We start from the raw sequence: 16,235 nt of genomic DNA, 5'->3' as shown, positions 1-16,235 counted from the left end.
GCTCTAGAGAAACATGGCAAATCTAGATAAAATAACGTTTTACCTAACATAGTCACAAAACTACGTCCCAAAAAGACTGCATGCCCAAATATTATCTCTATATAAAACCAGTATTTTAAACAATCTATGTATGAAATCAGTCTTGTACAACATTCCTCGATTATATGGAACTTATGTTTGGACTGTACTTTGAAGGAAGTCCTGTGAATACGGCGATATCAGCGCGAAAAGAGAAACGCGAGCATGGCTGGCGAACAGAGAGCGAAGGTTCCCCGTCGCCTTCGCGCAATTACGTCCAATTGAACTAATTCAGCTCAATTGACGTTAACAGGCTCAATTGGTCGGCCCTGCCAGCCTGGCCACACGGCAATACTATCCGGTCGGCATACCTACGACGTAAAAAAGAGCGGCTCGCGTGCAAAAAGTCGCTTCCAAACCCTCCTCTTCACCTCGTTTCCCTGTGTTGTTCGATCTAAATATACTTCTCAACAAGAGAGACTCTTTCCCTTTGTCTGCTTATTATCAGCTCGTTGCGTTCTCCATATATGTAAAAGCTTGTGTACATTATATATGTATATATGTGGATTATATTAGTCTGTTCTGATCTAAAAAATAAATATGAAAATAAAATATTGCATACTGTAAAAAATATAATATAAGAATAAAATATAGTGTAGAAACAAAGTTAGGAAAACGTGAATATTGAAAAGTAGAGAGGTTTCTAATTTGAAATAAACATTCTAAGATTCTAAGATTCTAATTTCAATAAAATTTCGATTATAGTATAAGGAAAGATATTTTGGAAAAATTGCTCTACTGCGTTCGTTAATTAATATCGAAAAATAATGGTATTGTGTATTTGAATTGTAAATTAACTTTAGGAATTATAGATCAGTTTTGTAAAAATTGTAAGATTACAGAAGGTTGTTGGAAAATTACTTTCTGGGTGTATGAGAGATGTAAACAGAAGTCTTAGGGGGTTGAAGAGCGAGGTACCTAAGTACAGTAAGTCAGAGTCAAATCGTGATCCACCGTTGAAGGAGGGTATTATCGGAAGGGGAAGAGGTGGAGCCGAGAAACTCCTTCTATTCTGCTGGTAGAAGTAGTGGGGACGGAACGTATCGTGTCCATTTCGTTCTTATCTTTCCTCCAGGTCTATTCCCCTCTCTTGTCGCTTCGGAGTGGTTGGTGGGAGATAATTATTCTATCTTCTCTTTCTTTAACCGCTGATATCCCCCACTTCGATATCAAGTCTTTCTCAGTTTGTTCAATATTACATTTAATACATTAGAATACATTACAATATAACATTTTTTAACGAAAATTTAGTAGTATATTAAAAATATTCAAATTTGATATTGTAAGAAATAATAATAGTAAAAGTTTGGTAAAAGATTTTTGACTAACTTGTGAATATTAAATATTAAATACAATTTACATACAGAAAGTTTTTTATTATATAAAAATCATAATATTCACGAAGATTTTAAATAGCGCACATAAAATCTTCATAAAATTAGCACTTAAGGAATTTATACATGTAAAATATTGTTAGTGAATAATATACAAGAAATCTCAACAAGATAAAAGAATCATAACTTCATGGCTTAGATTAAATCATATCACTTGAATTCAAGATACAAGTATGCTTTGTCATAAAAAGATAGTTCAATATGTAACTTACAACGAACCATATCAGTTTCAAGTTAAGATATGTACTTATTTTTATCATACACAACTTCCAACAAAGAATTCTTCAACAATCACTACACACTTATAAGAACATTTTACTCACACGAACAACGCGATTCTTCGATCTCCGTTTCAAATTTGGCGCGCTCCGAACTGTCACTTTCACCGGGCGCACGTGTTTCCTGTTGCACAGTCAGGGTAGCGTTACGGCTCGGCCAGGATCGGGCAACATCGTCCGCCAGACCTCGTGTATATCGAGAATCGTCTGTTTCTTCCGAGAGACTTCACCTTCCACAAAGTTTCACAAAACTAACCTAAAAAATGATTTCGTAAACAACGACAAACGTAACAATTATGCAGAATGAACGCGTTTCTATGATTTAGACACGGATAGATGACACAGGACACGAAATTCTTGATAGTGTGAACGAGAAAAAGGGGTCGAAAAGAAAGTCATGCAGAGGGTCAGTGCAGGAGGCGACCCGTTACTGCAGCCCGGCACCACCGGACCTTCACTTATATCGTCTCTCGGCTAATAACGCTAGTAATGTGATATGATTAGCTTAGTTGAGTTCAGTTTAGTTCGTATTCGTTCAATTTAGTGGTTCGCCAGCAAAATCACATCGAGTTAAACCCATTTAGGCCAGTTAAGTTACCGACTTCTCGCTCTTGCGCGCTTGCCGTCATCCTCCCGGTCAGCCGCCTCCTGCATCCGCGGATATCCTGCAAGCATGAGTGCGCGCACGCTCGATCACCCGCATTCAATCACCTTCAACTTCATTGAAGTTTGATCCAGTCGGTTCAGTCTGGATATAGAGGAAATTGAAGATTCTTGAAACTTCTGCTGTTTGGTTCATGAATTCTGTTTGAAGGTAGTTTAAGGTTAGATGAATCTTAGAAAGTCTGTGACAGAGAGTGTTAGTTAGTGGCAGAGATTTTGTGCGAGATGGTATGAGTATAAAGATTTGGGGATGTATATTATTAAGTGATAATTACTTTGCTAAGGATTGTACTCTAGAATGATAAGATTGATTGGTTGAAGTAACATTTAAGAAATATGGTAATGTACAAATATAATGTAATAGATATTTATTGTAGTATATCAAGAAGTGTTGCCAGTGTACATTTATTTGTTAGAATAAAAAGAAACTGTCAGGATATAACCTAGTAGGTAGCTAGGTAGGTAGGAAGGAAATTGTTACCATGTAGTGTGATCACAAAATAATAGATTACTAATATACTGTTATATTTTATTAATGTATCATTAACAATTTTTTTATATGGAAAAGTTTCATATTATGTTAGAAAACTCTGATCAATTATAATTATCTTTTCCCATGATCAAACAAAATTTAGGTTATAAATTACTAAACAATCATACAATCATCTAACTAAATAGTGAAATCTAGTTATGAAAACTTTACTCAACAAACTCAAACAAAACGAGATCTATATTGATTTCTATATCCATCCACTTCGTGCAAAACCATCCCTAACCTCCAAAATCGTTCTAAAATCGTCTTTACTTATTTAATTAAATTTCCTCCGTTCTTCTGTCCAATCTTGTCGTTTCTAAATAACATCTACTCACAAAGGTAGTCACGAGATCCATCGATCTGGAGTAAACAAACTCATTGACGAAAACGAGGAGACCAGGCGGCTGAAACGATGGCGCGATCGGTTTCGCGCGGCGCAACGGAAAAGATGCACCGTAAGGATGGTAGGGGAGGAAGTAAAGAGTGTCCGCGAGAGTGCAATTAAATCAGCGCGTGACAGGCGCGCGCTCGCGCGCGCTAATTACCGCCGATGAAATTAGCAGTTAATATACGCGTGTACACACGGAATGGGGGTAGTTTGATTGGGCCAATTCGAGGCAATTCCTGGCGATTGCTGGTTTCATTGAGCCTGCGCTTAAGAGCTCAGTGCCACGCTGCCGGTCAACGGACATGGATCTCTTGGAAAGTATAGGTACTCTTACCTTTCTCGTCCTTCCGATCGATCATATTCTCATAAATCGATCGATGGATTCTAATCCGTTTCTAACCTCTCAATTCAAGTATATACCGGATACAACTGATACGAGGACGAATCGAAACGGTGTGGATGTAAAATTGCGGGACAATTCGAATCATTGATAGTGCATGGGACGCAAATCGATGGGAGGATCGTGCATTCGGTAGACAGAGGATCGGTGACGCGATATACGCAAGTCGATCGTCGCCGAGTGCGCTCTGTGATCTCTCAAACCGTTTGATCGAGGTTCAAGGTTCCGGTTCAAGGACTTCTGCGAACAGAGACACGAGATGGATAGCTGATATGTTCGATGTGACTGAGGCTAGGGTGGAAACTAAGTGGAATTTATGGGAGTTGGGTTAGGTGGTACTTACTAGATGATGTGTGATGTTCAAGAACATGAATTTCATAGAAGATACAGCGATTTTAGGAAATGGAAATACGTGGACAGAAATTCAGGTAATGTGTTAATTATATTTTTGTTTACGAAAATTTGATTTGAGTATTTTAAGATTGACTCGTGTTAAATTGTATGAGATTGTCTAGTTCTTTTTCTAGATACGTTTGCTCTTCACTAATAATGTGAGCAATTGAAACCTTTTTAATTTATAGAAGTAGTAATTGTTCGAATTATGCCTCGATCTCTATTTTTATTTTTCACCTGCTTATCTGTAAGTCATAAATCAAGTATGATTATAAGTAAAAAATTATAAGTAAGAAGTACATGTTTGAAACGTGAACTACGAATAACTTAAACCTTATGACTTGGATAATTTCATGTATAAATAACGTCATCGTCGGAGTATGTTGCGTAAGCTGCTCCAACTTTCTGCATAAAACTATACAATGACTCATATTGTCTTAAACGCAAATCTATTATATTTTACATATCTTTTTATTCTGTTTAATTAACAAAAATTTAGCTGCTAATAGATTTTTATAAAAATTATTCTTTTTTAAGGTTTATTTATTTTTCTATACGATGTTCAATTTGATATCTCCAATATCTATTTCTTGAAGTTATAAAACCCTAAAAGGGACTCTGGATAAGTTCATTACCAATATTTTTAAACTTCCTTTGAAAAGAAGTAGAATATAAATAGCATAATTTTTCCTAAATCTAAACTCCAATGGTGCCAACAACCAACCAACCAAACCAAGAACCTTTATTTCCAGTATTCTGCACTTCATCTTCATCCACACAGTCCAAAAATGCAAGGTACTCTTTTTCTTGAATTTAGAACTATACCAAAGAAATTTACATCATTAATTAAACAAAAAGTGTATTCTACAATGCTGTAACAAAGAAACAGAAAGTAGACAAATTAGATCATTATTAAATTTACTTTAGAAGTAAATTTTTCCTAAAACCACCTTATTTCCTCTAAACAGCGCACATCCAGCGTTCTCTTCACCATGATCTCCGTTCCAAGAAACATCGAGGTCGCAGTGGGTCAAGCGCAGGTCGTCCATATTCGAAGTGGAATCGTGATGTACACAATTTTCCCATCGCGGTGGACCGTGCACAAGCCAACCCGCTCCGATTCCCACATGCCCCTCCAAGCTCCTCTGCAACATCACCTAACACACATCATAATATCGAGGCGACGTTCTCCAACTTCTTTGCCGGGGGGCGGTCGCAATGGTGTGGCAGTGGCCACGAGACCAAAGAGAGACTCTCGGACCCTAACTTCAGACAGAGGAAACATAAACGACAAAGATACAATGCACATATACCTCTATATACATTCAGCCAATACCATGACGAACCATTTTATTTGGAGTGGTGGAATGGTACCAGGCCAGAGAAAAGGCAAGAAAGCAAAAAAAGAAAAAGAAAGAATCAAAGAGATGAAAGAGCACATACAGAGAGAGAGAGAGAGAGAGAGAGAGAGAGAGAAAGAGAGACTAAGAGGGGGGGTGGGAGGGGGAAGTGACTCTTCTGTACAAGGGGGATTAAAAAGAGAGACAGACGGATGACTCTGGTGCAGAATGGAAAGGGAGAAAAAGAGAAAGAAAGAGGAAGAAATACAGGAGAACAGTATATACCGCGCCCGCATAAAACGGCCGTCCTCTCGTGGAGCACGTAACGCGTAGTAGGTGCTACAGGATTGGTTGGTTTCTATGTGTGGGGGCGGCCTGGCCAGCAACCCGTTGAAAATATAAGCGTGTGTGAGTGTCGGTTGATTAGCCAGAGTCAGAACGGATCGTCGCTTAGTGCGACAGTGTCCGGTTAGTTAGGCGGCTCTTGTTGTTTCGCGCGATCAACTCACCCGGTTGTCGATATATAGAAAATTCAGCAAAAATCCGTTCAGTCGCAAGAGAAACAATATACGTAAACATTTGGAAAATCATTCGTCCTCTATTTCTTTTGTTTTCTGTTTTTCTTTTTATTGCTGCTTTTATTTTGAAAATGTTTTCAAATTAACATTTGAGTATAGTTGCTCCGGTTATCGAAAGTATAATTCGGATCGACTGGTTCAATCTGTTCGTGTGCCGACGACACGATGCTTGGCTCTCGCTTCGTTAGCTTGTACTAATCAAAATTAATCATAACCCGGGCAACAATTGATCGCAATTGGCTCGGATTCCATTACGGAGGACGCGCGAACGCCGCGACCGCCATCCTGCGCACCGCGCACGCCTTTTTGCATAATTGGCCAACCGGAGGTCTTCACGAAGAACCCGAGGAATCGGCGGTAATAAAGGGAGCAGGAAGTGAATGGGACACAGTTGTCTAGGATATTTTAAACCCTGGCTGGATCATCGATCGACGAATTTTCATTTGTTACTACTGAGAAGAGAAGATAGAGAACAAAGTTGAAGAAACATCGAGGAAAAGGAAACTCTCATATACTTTGTATGGAACATCCAAGCGAGGAATTCAATATTTATTTACTAATAGAAAGAAATGGTTCCTGTCGAGTTGCTCTAATTTTAGTCCTACGAGGATTGAAGAAGAAAGATAATTGATGTCAAAAAATTGTTGAAGAAGAAGTGTATATAATTAAAAGGAAAAGATATTGTATTCAACGCACGGCGATTGAAGAACAGAAAACACAATTGCAGTTTGTGAAACTATTAAAGAAAAGGAGATACGAATTTATATTAAAGATTGAAAGAATTTTATATTTATGATATTTTTATTAAAAAGAAGAGAAGTTCCTATCTGATTTTGATAACGAAACCACGTGTTTTTAAAACGTCAAGAGTTATTAAAGAAATACTGTGCCAATAATTGCATTTCAATTATTATTTAACACTGGAACAATAATCTAACATTGTTATTCATTACTTGAAGAATCGAAAGGAGAAAATAATTGAAATTTTTCAATCCTAAAAAAATTTATAAAAGATGGACGGAGGTCCCTTCGATGACCCGATCTTCTCTGACTTCGGTGGTCGAGGAGGTTCCGGAGTCCACAGTATTCAAGTGATGCTTGGCCTTCATGGTGGACACCATGGTGGCGATTTAATGCCCACTGGAGGTCATCTTCACAAGTTGGACTCTTCCAACAGTCCACCGCCACATCATCAAACGTCTCACCATCATCTGCAACAACAACAACAACAGAAAGAGCTGAAGGAATTGGAATTAGCTGGAATGTACGCACCACTTCCTCAGACGCAGGATGTCACCACGTCGACGTCCACTGCTGCGACGCCGACCTCGACGACGTTGCAGCAGGGTCTGCAGCTTGGAAATCCTTTAAAAAGGAAGCCAGAAGACCCGATGAACACTCTTGCTCCAGGTCAGTATTGTGCTTTCAGTGAATATTTAAATATTTGAAGTATTTGATGTTGAAAATTTGACAGGAAAATTTGGTTTAATAGTTCGATATTTGTGGTGACTAATTGAGAATAAGAGTGATTCTATTAATTTGTAAAAGTACTTGTAAAATTTATATTGATATGTATATAAAGTGAAGAAATCGTTGAAAGAGTTAGCTTAAAAAGTGTTGTGAAATTTTGGATTGATGAGTAAGTTTTAAGGAAAGAATCATTACAGAATTAAATAGAATTATTAATTGTGATTTTTTTCTTTAAGTGAAATGATATTTATAGAAGGAATAATTGTTGAAATTGTACGTTACATTAATTTATATTTATAGTCAGTAGTGAGGCTCAGCCAGCTAAGAAAGATTCCAAGAAGAAGACCGACAACAATGGAATCAAAAAGAAGAAAACCAGGTATATATTTCCTTAAAATTACTTCAAATTAGATTAACTGTTTATTAACAACAGGATCTTTATAAAAGCCTAGTTTAAAGTTAAAAATACTATAATATCTTCAACATTAGTCACGTTCCGCTGAAAAAGAAAATTACATAGTCTGAAGCTTCAACTATTATTACTATTCGATGATTATTTTAATTTTATTGTGCAAATTAATTATTGCAGAACGACATTTACTGCTTATCAATTGGAAGAATTAGAAAGAGCATTTGAACGTGCACCGTATCCTGATGTCTTCGCGCGAGAAGAGCTAGCTCTAAAACTCGCTTTGTCGGAGTCAAGGGTTCAAGTTTGGTTCCAGAATCGGCGTGCAAAATGGCGGAAGAGAGAACCTCCACGTAAAACCGCCGGATACATGGCTGCTGGTTCAGCAAGTCCCGGTTTATCAGGTAATCACAACAAAAATGATAACTGTCTTCTACCTATATTGTTTATTGCTATTCGTCAGTTTTATTAGAAATTATTATATTATTAAACTATTAAACTATAAATTATTATACTAATAAAATAGTACTTGTAGTACTTTACTATTTTTTTATCAAAACAAGTAACTATAACAGACAATATTTTAGAATAAATAAAAGAAATTATTAATACATTACACAGAGAAAATTATTTGCTCTTTTGAAGATTTTATTTATTATTGATCGAGTGAAATTATTTAGTAAAGTTTAAAATAAAGAAAGAAAAAACAAAAAAACCAACCGCAGTTAATTCATCGATTTCCCATTCACATACATACATACATAGTTATAAACAATATCAATGCTTTCTGCAAAAATAAGCCAATTGCATCGTATTACAAAAATCTATAAAATAATCCTATATCCTATTTGCAATTAATACTAGTTTAAAATCCACATAGATTACTATATTATTTCTAAAGATTTTTATAAAATTATACTTACACTTGGTACATTAATACAAGTAATGTTCTTGTTTATAAAAATTATAAGAAATATCAAATGTTATCCTAACAGTAACTATCACACTAAATTTAAAAATTTGTTTAAATTATTAAAATTATTTTTATACTTAAAAAAATTAATGCAAGCAATTCTCTTTCCATCAGGATCATTTACCTCGCTGAATAATACCCTCAACCCCTTCGCCTCTCCAACAACAGCGACAGCACCGCCGGATGCTTGGGCGTATTCTCCAGCGTATGATCTGGCGCCACACCTGAATCTACTTAGCCCATCTAATTCCCCTTATTCCACCTCTTTCGGTGGACCGAGCAACAACGGGTCAGCATACTCGTACGCGACAATGCTTCCGCAACATGATGCCTCGTTATTTTCTACACCATCAGGGAACACGATGCGCGTACACCAGGACTACATGAACGCTAGTAACAGTCCACCACCTCCTCTAACCCGCAACGATTATCAGACTATGGTGACCACGCATTCGCCACCCACTCACCTAGCTAACTCCATGTCAGAGGAAGAACATCAGCAGAATAAGCAATTGGATTATGTCAGTGGTCTCAGTCCAGCGGATAAGTATCAGCACGAACAATCTGATTACACACAGCAGCAGCAACAACAGCAACAACAACAGGATCAGAAACAAGAATATGGGATGCACTCACCACAAGGACGCCAAGGAATGAAGGAACAGGTGATGGTGAAGAGCGAGCCAACCAGCCAGCAGAGCTATGTGCAGTTGCCTCCTTTTCTGAACTGACTCGAAACCTCCAGTCTAGATTTACTCTAGAACAACTGGCGGTTCCAGTTTGGAATGGATCTTTCTTGCCAAAGGAATTTCAGGGCTGAACATAAAGTCTAGATGAGTTGTGCTTAGGAAGATTTATTAACATTTGGATTAAGTTAAGGATAATAATGCAAGGTTTTGAGTTAATTAGAGTTATTATAATTTGTTATTCTAAAGACAGAAAAAAGTTTGGGAATAGAAGTCTTCAATAGAGTCCTTTGAGAAATCTTGAAAGTTTCTTTTATTTATGAAGTTTATTCTGTTCTCAATGTAATTCTATTTTGTATTATATAGCTTTAAAAGATTCATGAAATTCATTGGAATTACATTTGTAAAAGAAACTTTAACACTAAGAATATGATAATCGTTGATTCTTCTTAGTAAGAAAGCAGCCCTGGAAAAAATATGTTTTTTTATAATAAACGTATATGTGTAAGAAATAAAATATTTTAAGGGAAGCAATTAATTGAATGAGAGCATTCTAGTGCCTTAAAGGTGTAAGTTCGTATGAGGTGTGAGTACTTTTGTATTATTTGTCCCTTGTTCGTAGTTATTAAGAAAAACCGAATGAAAATGAACGTGTTGTGTTGTATTTTATTCAAATACTCTGTAGTGTATACGAAATCATGTACATATATATAGAGAGTATAAAACATCACCTGAACTTGTAAAGTCTTTTACAGAGACTTGTTTACAGAAATTTTGTACTCTGCCCATCTTTTTATGACGTTTGCAATTACTCGCATTTAAATACACTTAAAAATGAAAACATGTAATCAATTATTTGACGACAACGTGCCTTAAATAATTAACTCCTTTTGAGATATCTAAAAAATTCGACACAACTTATTATAATTTTGTATGTTAATATTAAATTTGTATGCGAAAGTAATTTTTAATAAATATTCAAAATATATCACGAGAGGAGTCTTGTTTCGATATATAATCCATACTATTAGATTGGCAACTAAGTGATTGCAGATTTTGTCAATAGGTGGTCTTAACACATTCTTTTGTTTTGTCAACGTGTTCAAAGCACCTAATCTATGTTGTTTTCTTGTTGTTTGAACTTCTTTTAAATTGAAATTTTAATTTAATTTAATTTAATTTTAATTTAATTTAGTAAAAAAATTGTATCGATTAGTTATTTAGTTTTGTTTTTATCCCAATTAAAAAATGGAAGAACAAGACGCGCATTTCAGACATATTTTATTGTATTATTTCCGAAAAGGCAAGAACGCATCGCAAGCACCAAGAAGTTATATGCCGTATATGAGAATGAAGCCTTGAAAGAAAGGCAGTGTCAAAATTGGTTTGCCAAATTTCGTTCTGGTGATTTTTCACTGAAAAATACTCAACGATTTAGCCGTCCAGTTGAAGTTGATGAGACCCATATCAAGGCCATTATCGATTCAGATCGTCATAGCACAACGCGTGAGATTGCAGGAAGCTCAATGTATCGCATACATTTTTTTTTTTTTTTTTTTATTTGGTAGACTATTTACAATCAATTCTCGTTGAGAATTTTAAGTAACTTCATTTGGCGTGGTACAATAACTTGGTTTATAATAATTTATATTATGTTGATTCTAGTTGAATTTAATGCTTCAATCTAAAGGATATTTTCTTTTTAGTCTGTGGATCTGGTCCATCGTGTCAAGTAGTTGGGTGACTAATGGGTTGTGATGGTTGTTGACTCTCGTGTTATATCTGCTTCTGAACTTGTATATTTCTTCTTTGACTGTGAGTATCTTGAGGTCGCGGTGGATTGTTTCGTCTGTAACATACCAAGGTGCATCTATTAAGGATCTTAGTGTTTTTGATTGAAATCATTGAAGGATTTCTATATTGGAGTTACTTGCTGTTCCCCATAGTTGAATCCCATAGGTCCAGACAGGTTTTAGTATGGCTTTATATAGCATTATTTTGCTCTGAGTGCTTAAGTTGAAGCGACGGCCAATGAGCCAGTAAAATTGTTTAAGTTTAGCCTTGAGTTGCTTCGATTTGTCTATGATGTGTTTCCATGTCAATCTCCTGTCCAGAGTCATGCCCAGATATCTGACTGAATCCTTGTTAGGAATTGTGATATTGTTAATGGTCACCTGAGAACAGGTTTGTTTTTGCAGCGTGAAGGTTTGTAGATTTATTTTCATTAATTTTGAAGCCCCATTTGTGGAACCACTTTTCCATAGAGTCAAGATCTCGCTGGAGAGTGTGGGATGCCATTATTGGGTCTGAGTAGGATGCTAGTGGTGCTGTGTCATCAGCAAATGTCGCTGTTGTTATCTCTGCTAAGGTTGGTAAATCGGCAGTGTAGATGGAAAACAGTAGGGGTCCAAGTATACTGCCTTGGGGTATGTCGGCTTCTATTGGAAATGTTGCGGTTGTGGCGTCTAAGTACTTGACCATGAATTGTCTATTGGTTAAGTAGGATTTTAGGATGGAGTAATATGTGTGTGGTAAGATTTTCTTCAGTTTGAAGAAAAGTCCTTCATGCCACACTTTGTGGAATGCCTGTTGAATGTCTAGGAATACTGCAGAGCAGTATTTTTTCTTTTCTAGGTTTTGGCTTATATTGTGTGTTAAACGATAAATTTGTTCTATCGTTTATTATGCTCGTGTTTAAATATTTCGTGGCTGTTTCGATATCTTCATTTGTTTTTAGTGAAATTGAGGCTGAAGTTGAGTGATTAAAGACTTCTCTAAAGAGCTGCCAGTTGGTGAGTTGGTTATGGATTCTCGATAATTGTTGAACTGACTGTTGCTGTAACGGGGGAATGGTCAGAAGAGAGATCCGCCGAGGAATTGATTTGGACATATCTTGGCGAGATATTTTTAGTTATGAAGAAGTCAAGTAAGTCAGGTATTTTGTTAGTATCAGTGGTCCAGTATATGGGTTCATATATGGTGAGGTAGTGGAGTCATTTGCGAATTCTAGTATTGAGTATCTATTGTATGTGGTTACACAGCTTCTTGACTGTTCGTTCTGATTAGTGTTTGCGCTTGTTTTAACTGATTCCAGTTTACGCTTTTTAATGTTTTTGGTATCAACAGTATGGAGGGATATATTGCTCCCCTGCCACGGAGGAGGTAGCGCGGTGCAATTATGGTCTTGCTCAAGAGAGCCTGGTCGCGATTCTTGGGCCATCATCGAACTAGTTAATTCAAGTTGAATAACTAGTCGAGAGGCTATGAGGCTATGATTCGGGTAGAGCTTAGGAGCGTTGGAATTTTTTCACTAATAAGATAGGAAACACTTGTATTATGTTTGCTTCGATTCACTTTCGACGGATGGGCGTCACGTGTTGTTTTGTGAACTTCACAGTGAACTGTGTATCACATACATGCATTCAAAAAAAATGAAAACAGCTTGGCTATGTCAAGAAGCTCGATTTATGGGTCCCTCATCAGCTTAAGGAAATTGATTTGACGCAACGCATTAACATCTGCAATTCGCTTCAGAAACGCAACGAAATTAATCCATTTCTGAAACAACTGATTACTGGCGACGAAAAGTGGATAGTTTATAACAACGTTAATCGGGAAAGATCGGGGGTGATGCAAGATGAACCAGCCCAGAATGATAATGCAAAACCCCACACATTTTTGGTCACTTGCCAAAAATTATTGGAACTAGGTTGGGGTGTGTTGTCATATCCACCATATAGCCCTGACCTTACGCCTTCAAATTACTATTTATTTCGTTCCATGCAGAACTCCTCAAATGGTAAAATTTTTAATGATGCTGATAATGTAAAATCACATTTAATTCAGTTTTTTGCTGGCAAAAATCAGAAGTTTTATGAACATGGAATTATGACACTGCCTGAAAAATGGCAAAAGGTCATCGACAAAAACAGACAATACCTAATTGAATAAAGTTATATTTTTAAGCAAAAATTTTGAATTTTCCTTCTTATTTAAAATATGCAATCACTTAGTGACCAATCCATTAATAGCAAATTTATTTATGATTTTTAGACAAATCTTTAAATCAGTTTGTTTTAGAATATGGATTATGATTCAATTAAAATGTATTTTGGGTAAAAAAAATATATACTATGTTGTTTAAACAATGTCAGTAATCTTGTAAAATCCTTATGATACTATCGCATATAAAATTGTTGAACCAAAGAGTTAGTTTCTAATTTTACCTATTAGCAGATTTTACATTACTCATATTTCTAGAAATATTTAATTGTTATGCTCTATGAAGTCTTTTATATATCTTTTACACGCACTTAGTATTGTAGTAAATGTTCAAGCCATGCTGCTCCATTTAAATTGATCACTTCGTTGCAATCATCATTTATACAATCAACAAGTTTATCAACCTTATATACATCCTCCAAAAAATTTGGTTTGAAAACCGATATTTCGGCTTGCCACACTCCGTCCCCACTGAAATGATGTTTTTGTTCTAACTTGTACAAGCATAATGCCAAATATTGTGTAGGAGTATAATTATATCCATCTTGTAAGGAATATTCTTCGTACAACAAATTTAATGTATTATCAATTGACGACCTATATTAATATAATATGTATTTTAATATTTATATATAATATATTTCAATATTTTTAAATAATGTAAATATTTTCTCACGTTGGATAAAGTATAATCTGAATATTTTTACATATATCATCTATTGAAAAATGTTTCTTCAAATATTGTATTGTTCTATCGATGTGTGCCAGTGAAACATATTTCCAATAAGCATGTTGTTGAATAAAAGACAAAACATGAACCTTGTCATCCCCTAGTTCTTTCCTCAAAATATATGTTAAATGTTTTCCTACTGTTGTATAAGAAATATCTCCTTCCAAAAATCTGAAATTATGAATTACTGTTAAAGAGTTTAAACATACATCATACTACAATTATTAATAACATTTATATCCTATTTAATCAGAATGATTACCTCGAAAAGAATTGCTTATTTGATATATATGTGTTAATATTTGCAGTGTTTACACAGTTTAAACTTTTCATATATGTTAAACGATTTGTGACCATTTTGTATAAATAAATCATATCCATGGTTCGTGGATGCTTCAACCATACAGCTAACTCTATGTCATTTTTCATTAACATATACCGTTTTAAGAACGTGTTTTTCTTCATATTCAAACATTTCACTGTAGAATATAGACATTCACTTGGTATTTCGAACCTCTGGAAAATTTGTAATAATTCTTTTATTTCACTTGCATCACGAAGCAGGAGTCGGGGATATATTCTTATTATTTCAATTATATTTTTATTATTTATTCTTAGGTATTTAAATTCATTTAAAAATTGTTCAATGTTGTCAACATCCACATTTAGAAGGAACTGGTGTTTTTTTAACTGTAAAAGATATTGTATTAGATTAGGCTATTTATAAATTAATGTATTTTTTTCTCCAAATAATTATACTTACGAATTCTATATCAAACTGACATTTATGTTTCAGCACATCTATCATTCTGGACATTTCTATAAGACTTAAATATTTCATTTTCTTGTTTTTATAAAACAATTCATGATGCAATTTCACATGATATGTTTTATGGTATATCATACATAATTGATAATAATTACCAATTCGCACACGAATCTCTTTTCTTAGCATTTCTTGATCAGGCATATTAACTTTAACACCAACATTAGAAAATGCAATTTTCATAATACTTTGAGTGGATGAAATGCCATGTAACTTTTTGAACTGGCTCACAGTTTTTCGCATTAATGTTGGAAACCTAAAATAAAGAAATAATTGTATACTATAAGTTAAAATTTATAGTTGCAAAATATTATATTTGAGCTTTAAAGTATGACTTTATTTAGCTAAAAACAATTGACATACCGTTTAATATGAGATAAATCTACAGAGTCTATGCCCATTTCTTTAAGCACAAGAATTCTATTCTTCAAGACTTTAGGGTTGAGCATTAAGCAATGTACCAAATATTTGTTCTTCTCTGATCTTATATCAAAATTCTAGTAAAACAGGAGGAATTAACGAGTTATTAATAATATAAAGATTGTGTAACATTCAATAATATTATGAATAAATCATACTTACGCGCAATGTTATACAATTCCGAACAAGTCTGTCTTTCGATATTTTCATAATTTTACTCTTTTCGCATTCATGAAGTGTTTCAATAGTATTATTATCGAGTTTTAAATGTGTAGTTAATATGTCATCAATTTTTATTTGTGTTGAAAAAGGGGAAATTAATTTTCCGAATTGTTTTATGACGTATTTTGTTGCAAATCTTTGGCTAAGCATTTTGATTTACATTTATTTACAATAATTAGCTAGACATCAAAAGAGGGAAAACAATTAAAATATTTGAAGGTTAACTTACAAAACAAAAATATTTTTATTTATTTAAACTATAAAATTTAACTCAATTAAACGCATATATGAATAATTCGGTGTCATTTTAGATGTCACTGATTTGTATGATTATAAAAAATAATAACTACAATGCATGATAAAATGTTTTTTTCTATGTTATTACTTCTATGATATTCTAAAGACCATCATGAGGTTAGATGGATTTGAATCTTATCCATAAAACGATAC

The 16,235-nt window shown here is 34.8% G+C and overlaps 3 protein-coding genes across 9 annotated transcripts; 2 read left to right on the top strand and 1 right to left on the bottom strand.

Annotated features, from left to right (window-relative positions):
* The first annotated feature begins 2,992 nt into the window (after positions 1 to 2,992).
* repo (homeobox domain-containing protein reversed polarity) lies at positions 2,993 to 9,904 on the top strand. 2 transcript variants are annotated; one of them, XM_069122507.1, is made up of 6 exons: positions 2,993 to 3,660; positions 3,750 to 4,164; positions 5,098 to 7,457; positions 7,818 to 7,896; positions 8,107 to 8,330; positions 9,014 to 9,904. In XM_069122507.1, exons 3-6 carry the CDS (start codon positions 7,061 to 7,063, stop codon positions 9,628 to 9,630), a joined length of 1,317 nt encoding a protein of 438 aa, XP_068978608.1. In that variant the 5' UTR covers positions 2,993 to 3,660; positions 3,750 to 4,164; positions 5,098 to 7,060; the 3' UTR covers positions 9,631 to 9,904. The 2 variants fall into 2 exon arrangements, with proteins under 2 accessions (XP_068978608.1, XP_068978607.1); XM_069122506.1 differs by having other exon boundaries at positions 2,993 to 4,164.
* Positions 9,905 to 9,913: 9 nt separating this feature from the next.
* mTerf5 (mitochondrial transcription termination factor 5) lies at positions 9,914 to 16,224 on the bottom strand. Of its 6 annotated transcripts, none has more exons than XR_011174326.1 (7): positions 15,726 to 16,224; positions 15,507 to 15,640; positions 15,081 to 15,399; positions 14,580 to 15,007; positions 14,407 to 14,488; positions 13,899 to 14,058; positions 9,914 to 10,051 (listed from the first exon to the last, which is right to left on the bottom strand). XR_011174326.1 is itself a non-coding variant. In XM_069122503.1 (7 exons), the coding sequence occupies exons 1-6, from the start codon at positions 15,933 to 15,935 to the stop codon at positions 13,899 to 13,901; spliced, it is 1,602 nt and encodes a 533-aa protein (XP_068978604.1). In that variant the 5' UTR covers positions 15,936 to 16,221; the 3' UTR covers positions 9,914 to 10,051. The 6 variants fall into 6 exon arrangements, 4 of the variants coding, with proteins under 4 accessions (XP_068978604.1, XP_068978602.1, XP_068978605.1 ...); XM_069122503.1 differs by having other exon boundaries at positions 13,899 to 14,184; positions 14,264 to 14,488; positions 15,726 to 16,221; XR_011174325.1 differs by lacking the exon at positions 9,914 to 10,051 and adding an exon at positions 10,357 to 10,484.
* LOC138184397 (histone-lysine N-methyltransferase SETMAR-like) lies at positions 11,877 to 13,536 on the top strand. The gene is made up of 2 exons (XM_069122277.1): positions 11,877 to 12,011; positions 13,027 to 13,536. Exons 1-2 carry the CDS (start codon positions 11,877 to 11,879, stop codon positions 13,534 to 13,536), a joined length of 645 nt encoding a protein of 214 aa, XP_068978378.1.
* Positions 16,225 to 16,235: the final 11 nt, after the last annotated feature.

Source organism: Bombus flavifrons, chromosome 10 (genome assembly GCF_040668555.2).
Source record: "Bombus flavifrons isolate JBK064 chromosome 10, iyBomFlav1_principal, whole genome shotgun sequence".
In the NCBI taxonomy this organism is placed as follows: Eukaryota; Metazoa; Arthropoda; class Insecta; order Hymenoptera; family Apidae; genus Bombus; species Bombus flavifrons.
The sequence above is the reverse complement of the archived record's forward strand: the minus strand, read 5'-3'. Positions and strand labels throughout refer to the sequence as shown.

Bases quoted from the DNA above. Each gene is read 5' to 3' on its own strand.
- repo (XM_069122507.1), top strand. From the start codon at position 7,061: ATGGACGGAGGTCCCTTCGATGACCCGATCTTCTCTGACTTCGGTGGT. The intron at 7,458-7,817 runs GTCAGTATTGTG...TTATATTTATAG, and splicing joins GATGAACACTCTTGCTCCAG to TCAGTAGTGAGGCTCAGCCA. The intron at 8,331-9,013 runs GTAATCACAACA...TCTTTCCATCAG, and splicing joins AGCAAGTCCCGGTTTATCAG to GATCATTTACCTCGCTGAAT.
- LOC138184397 (XM_069122277.1), top strand. From the start codon at position 11,877: ATGCCATTATTGGGTCTGAGTAGGATGCTAGTGGTGCTGTGTCATCAG. The intron at 12,012-13,026 runs GTATGTCGGCTT...AAATGAAAACAG, and splicing joins TCCAAGTATACTGCCTTGGG to CTTGGCTATGTCAAGAAGCT.
- mTerf5 (XM_069122503.1), bottom strand. From the start codon at position 15,935: ATGCTTAGCCAAAGATTTGCAACAAAATACGTCATAAAACAATTCGGA. The intron at 15,400-15,506 runs GTATGTCAATTG...TCTTTATTTTAG, and splicing joins GATTTATCTCATATTAAACG to GTTTCCAACATTAATGCGAA. The intron at 14,185-14,263 runs GTGAGAAAATAT...ATATTAATATAG, and splicing joins CAGATTATACTTTATCCAAC to GTCGTCAATTGATAATACAT.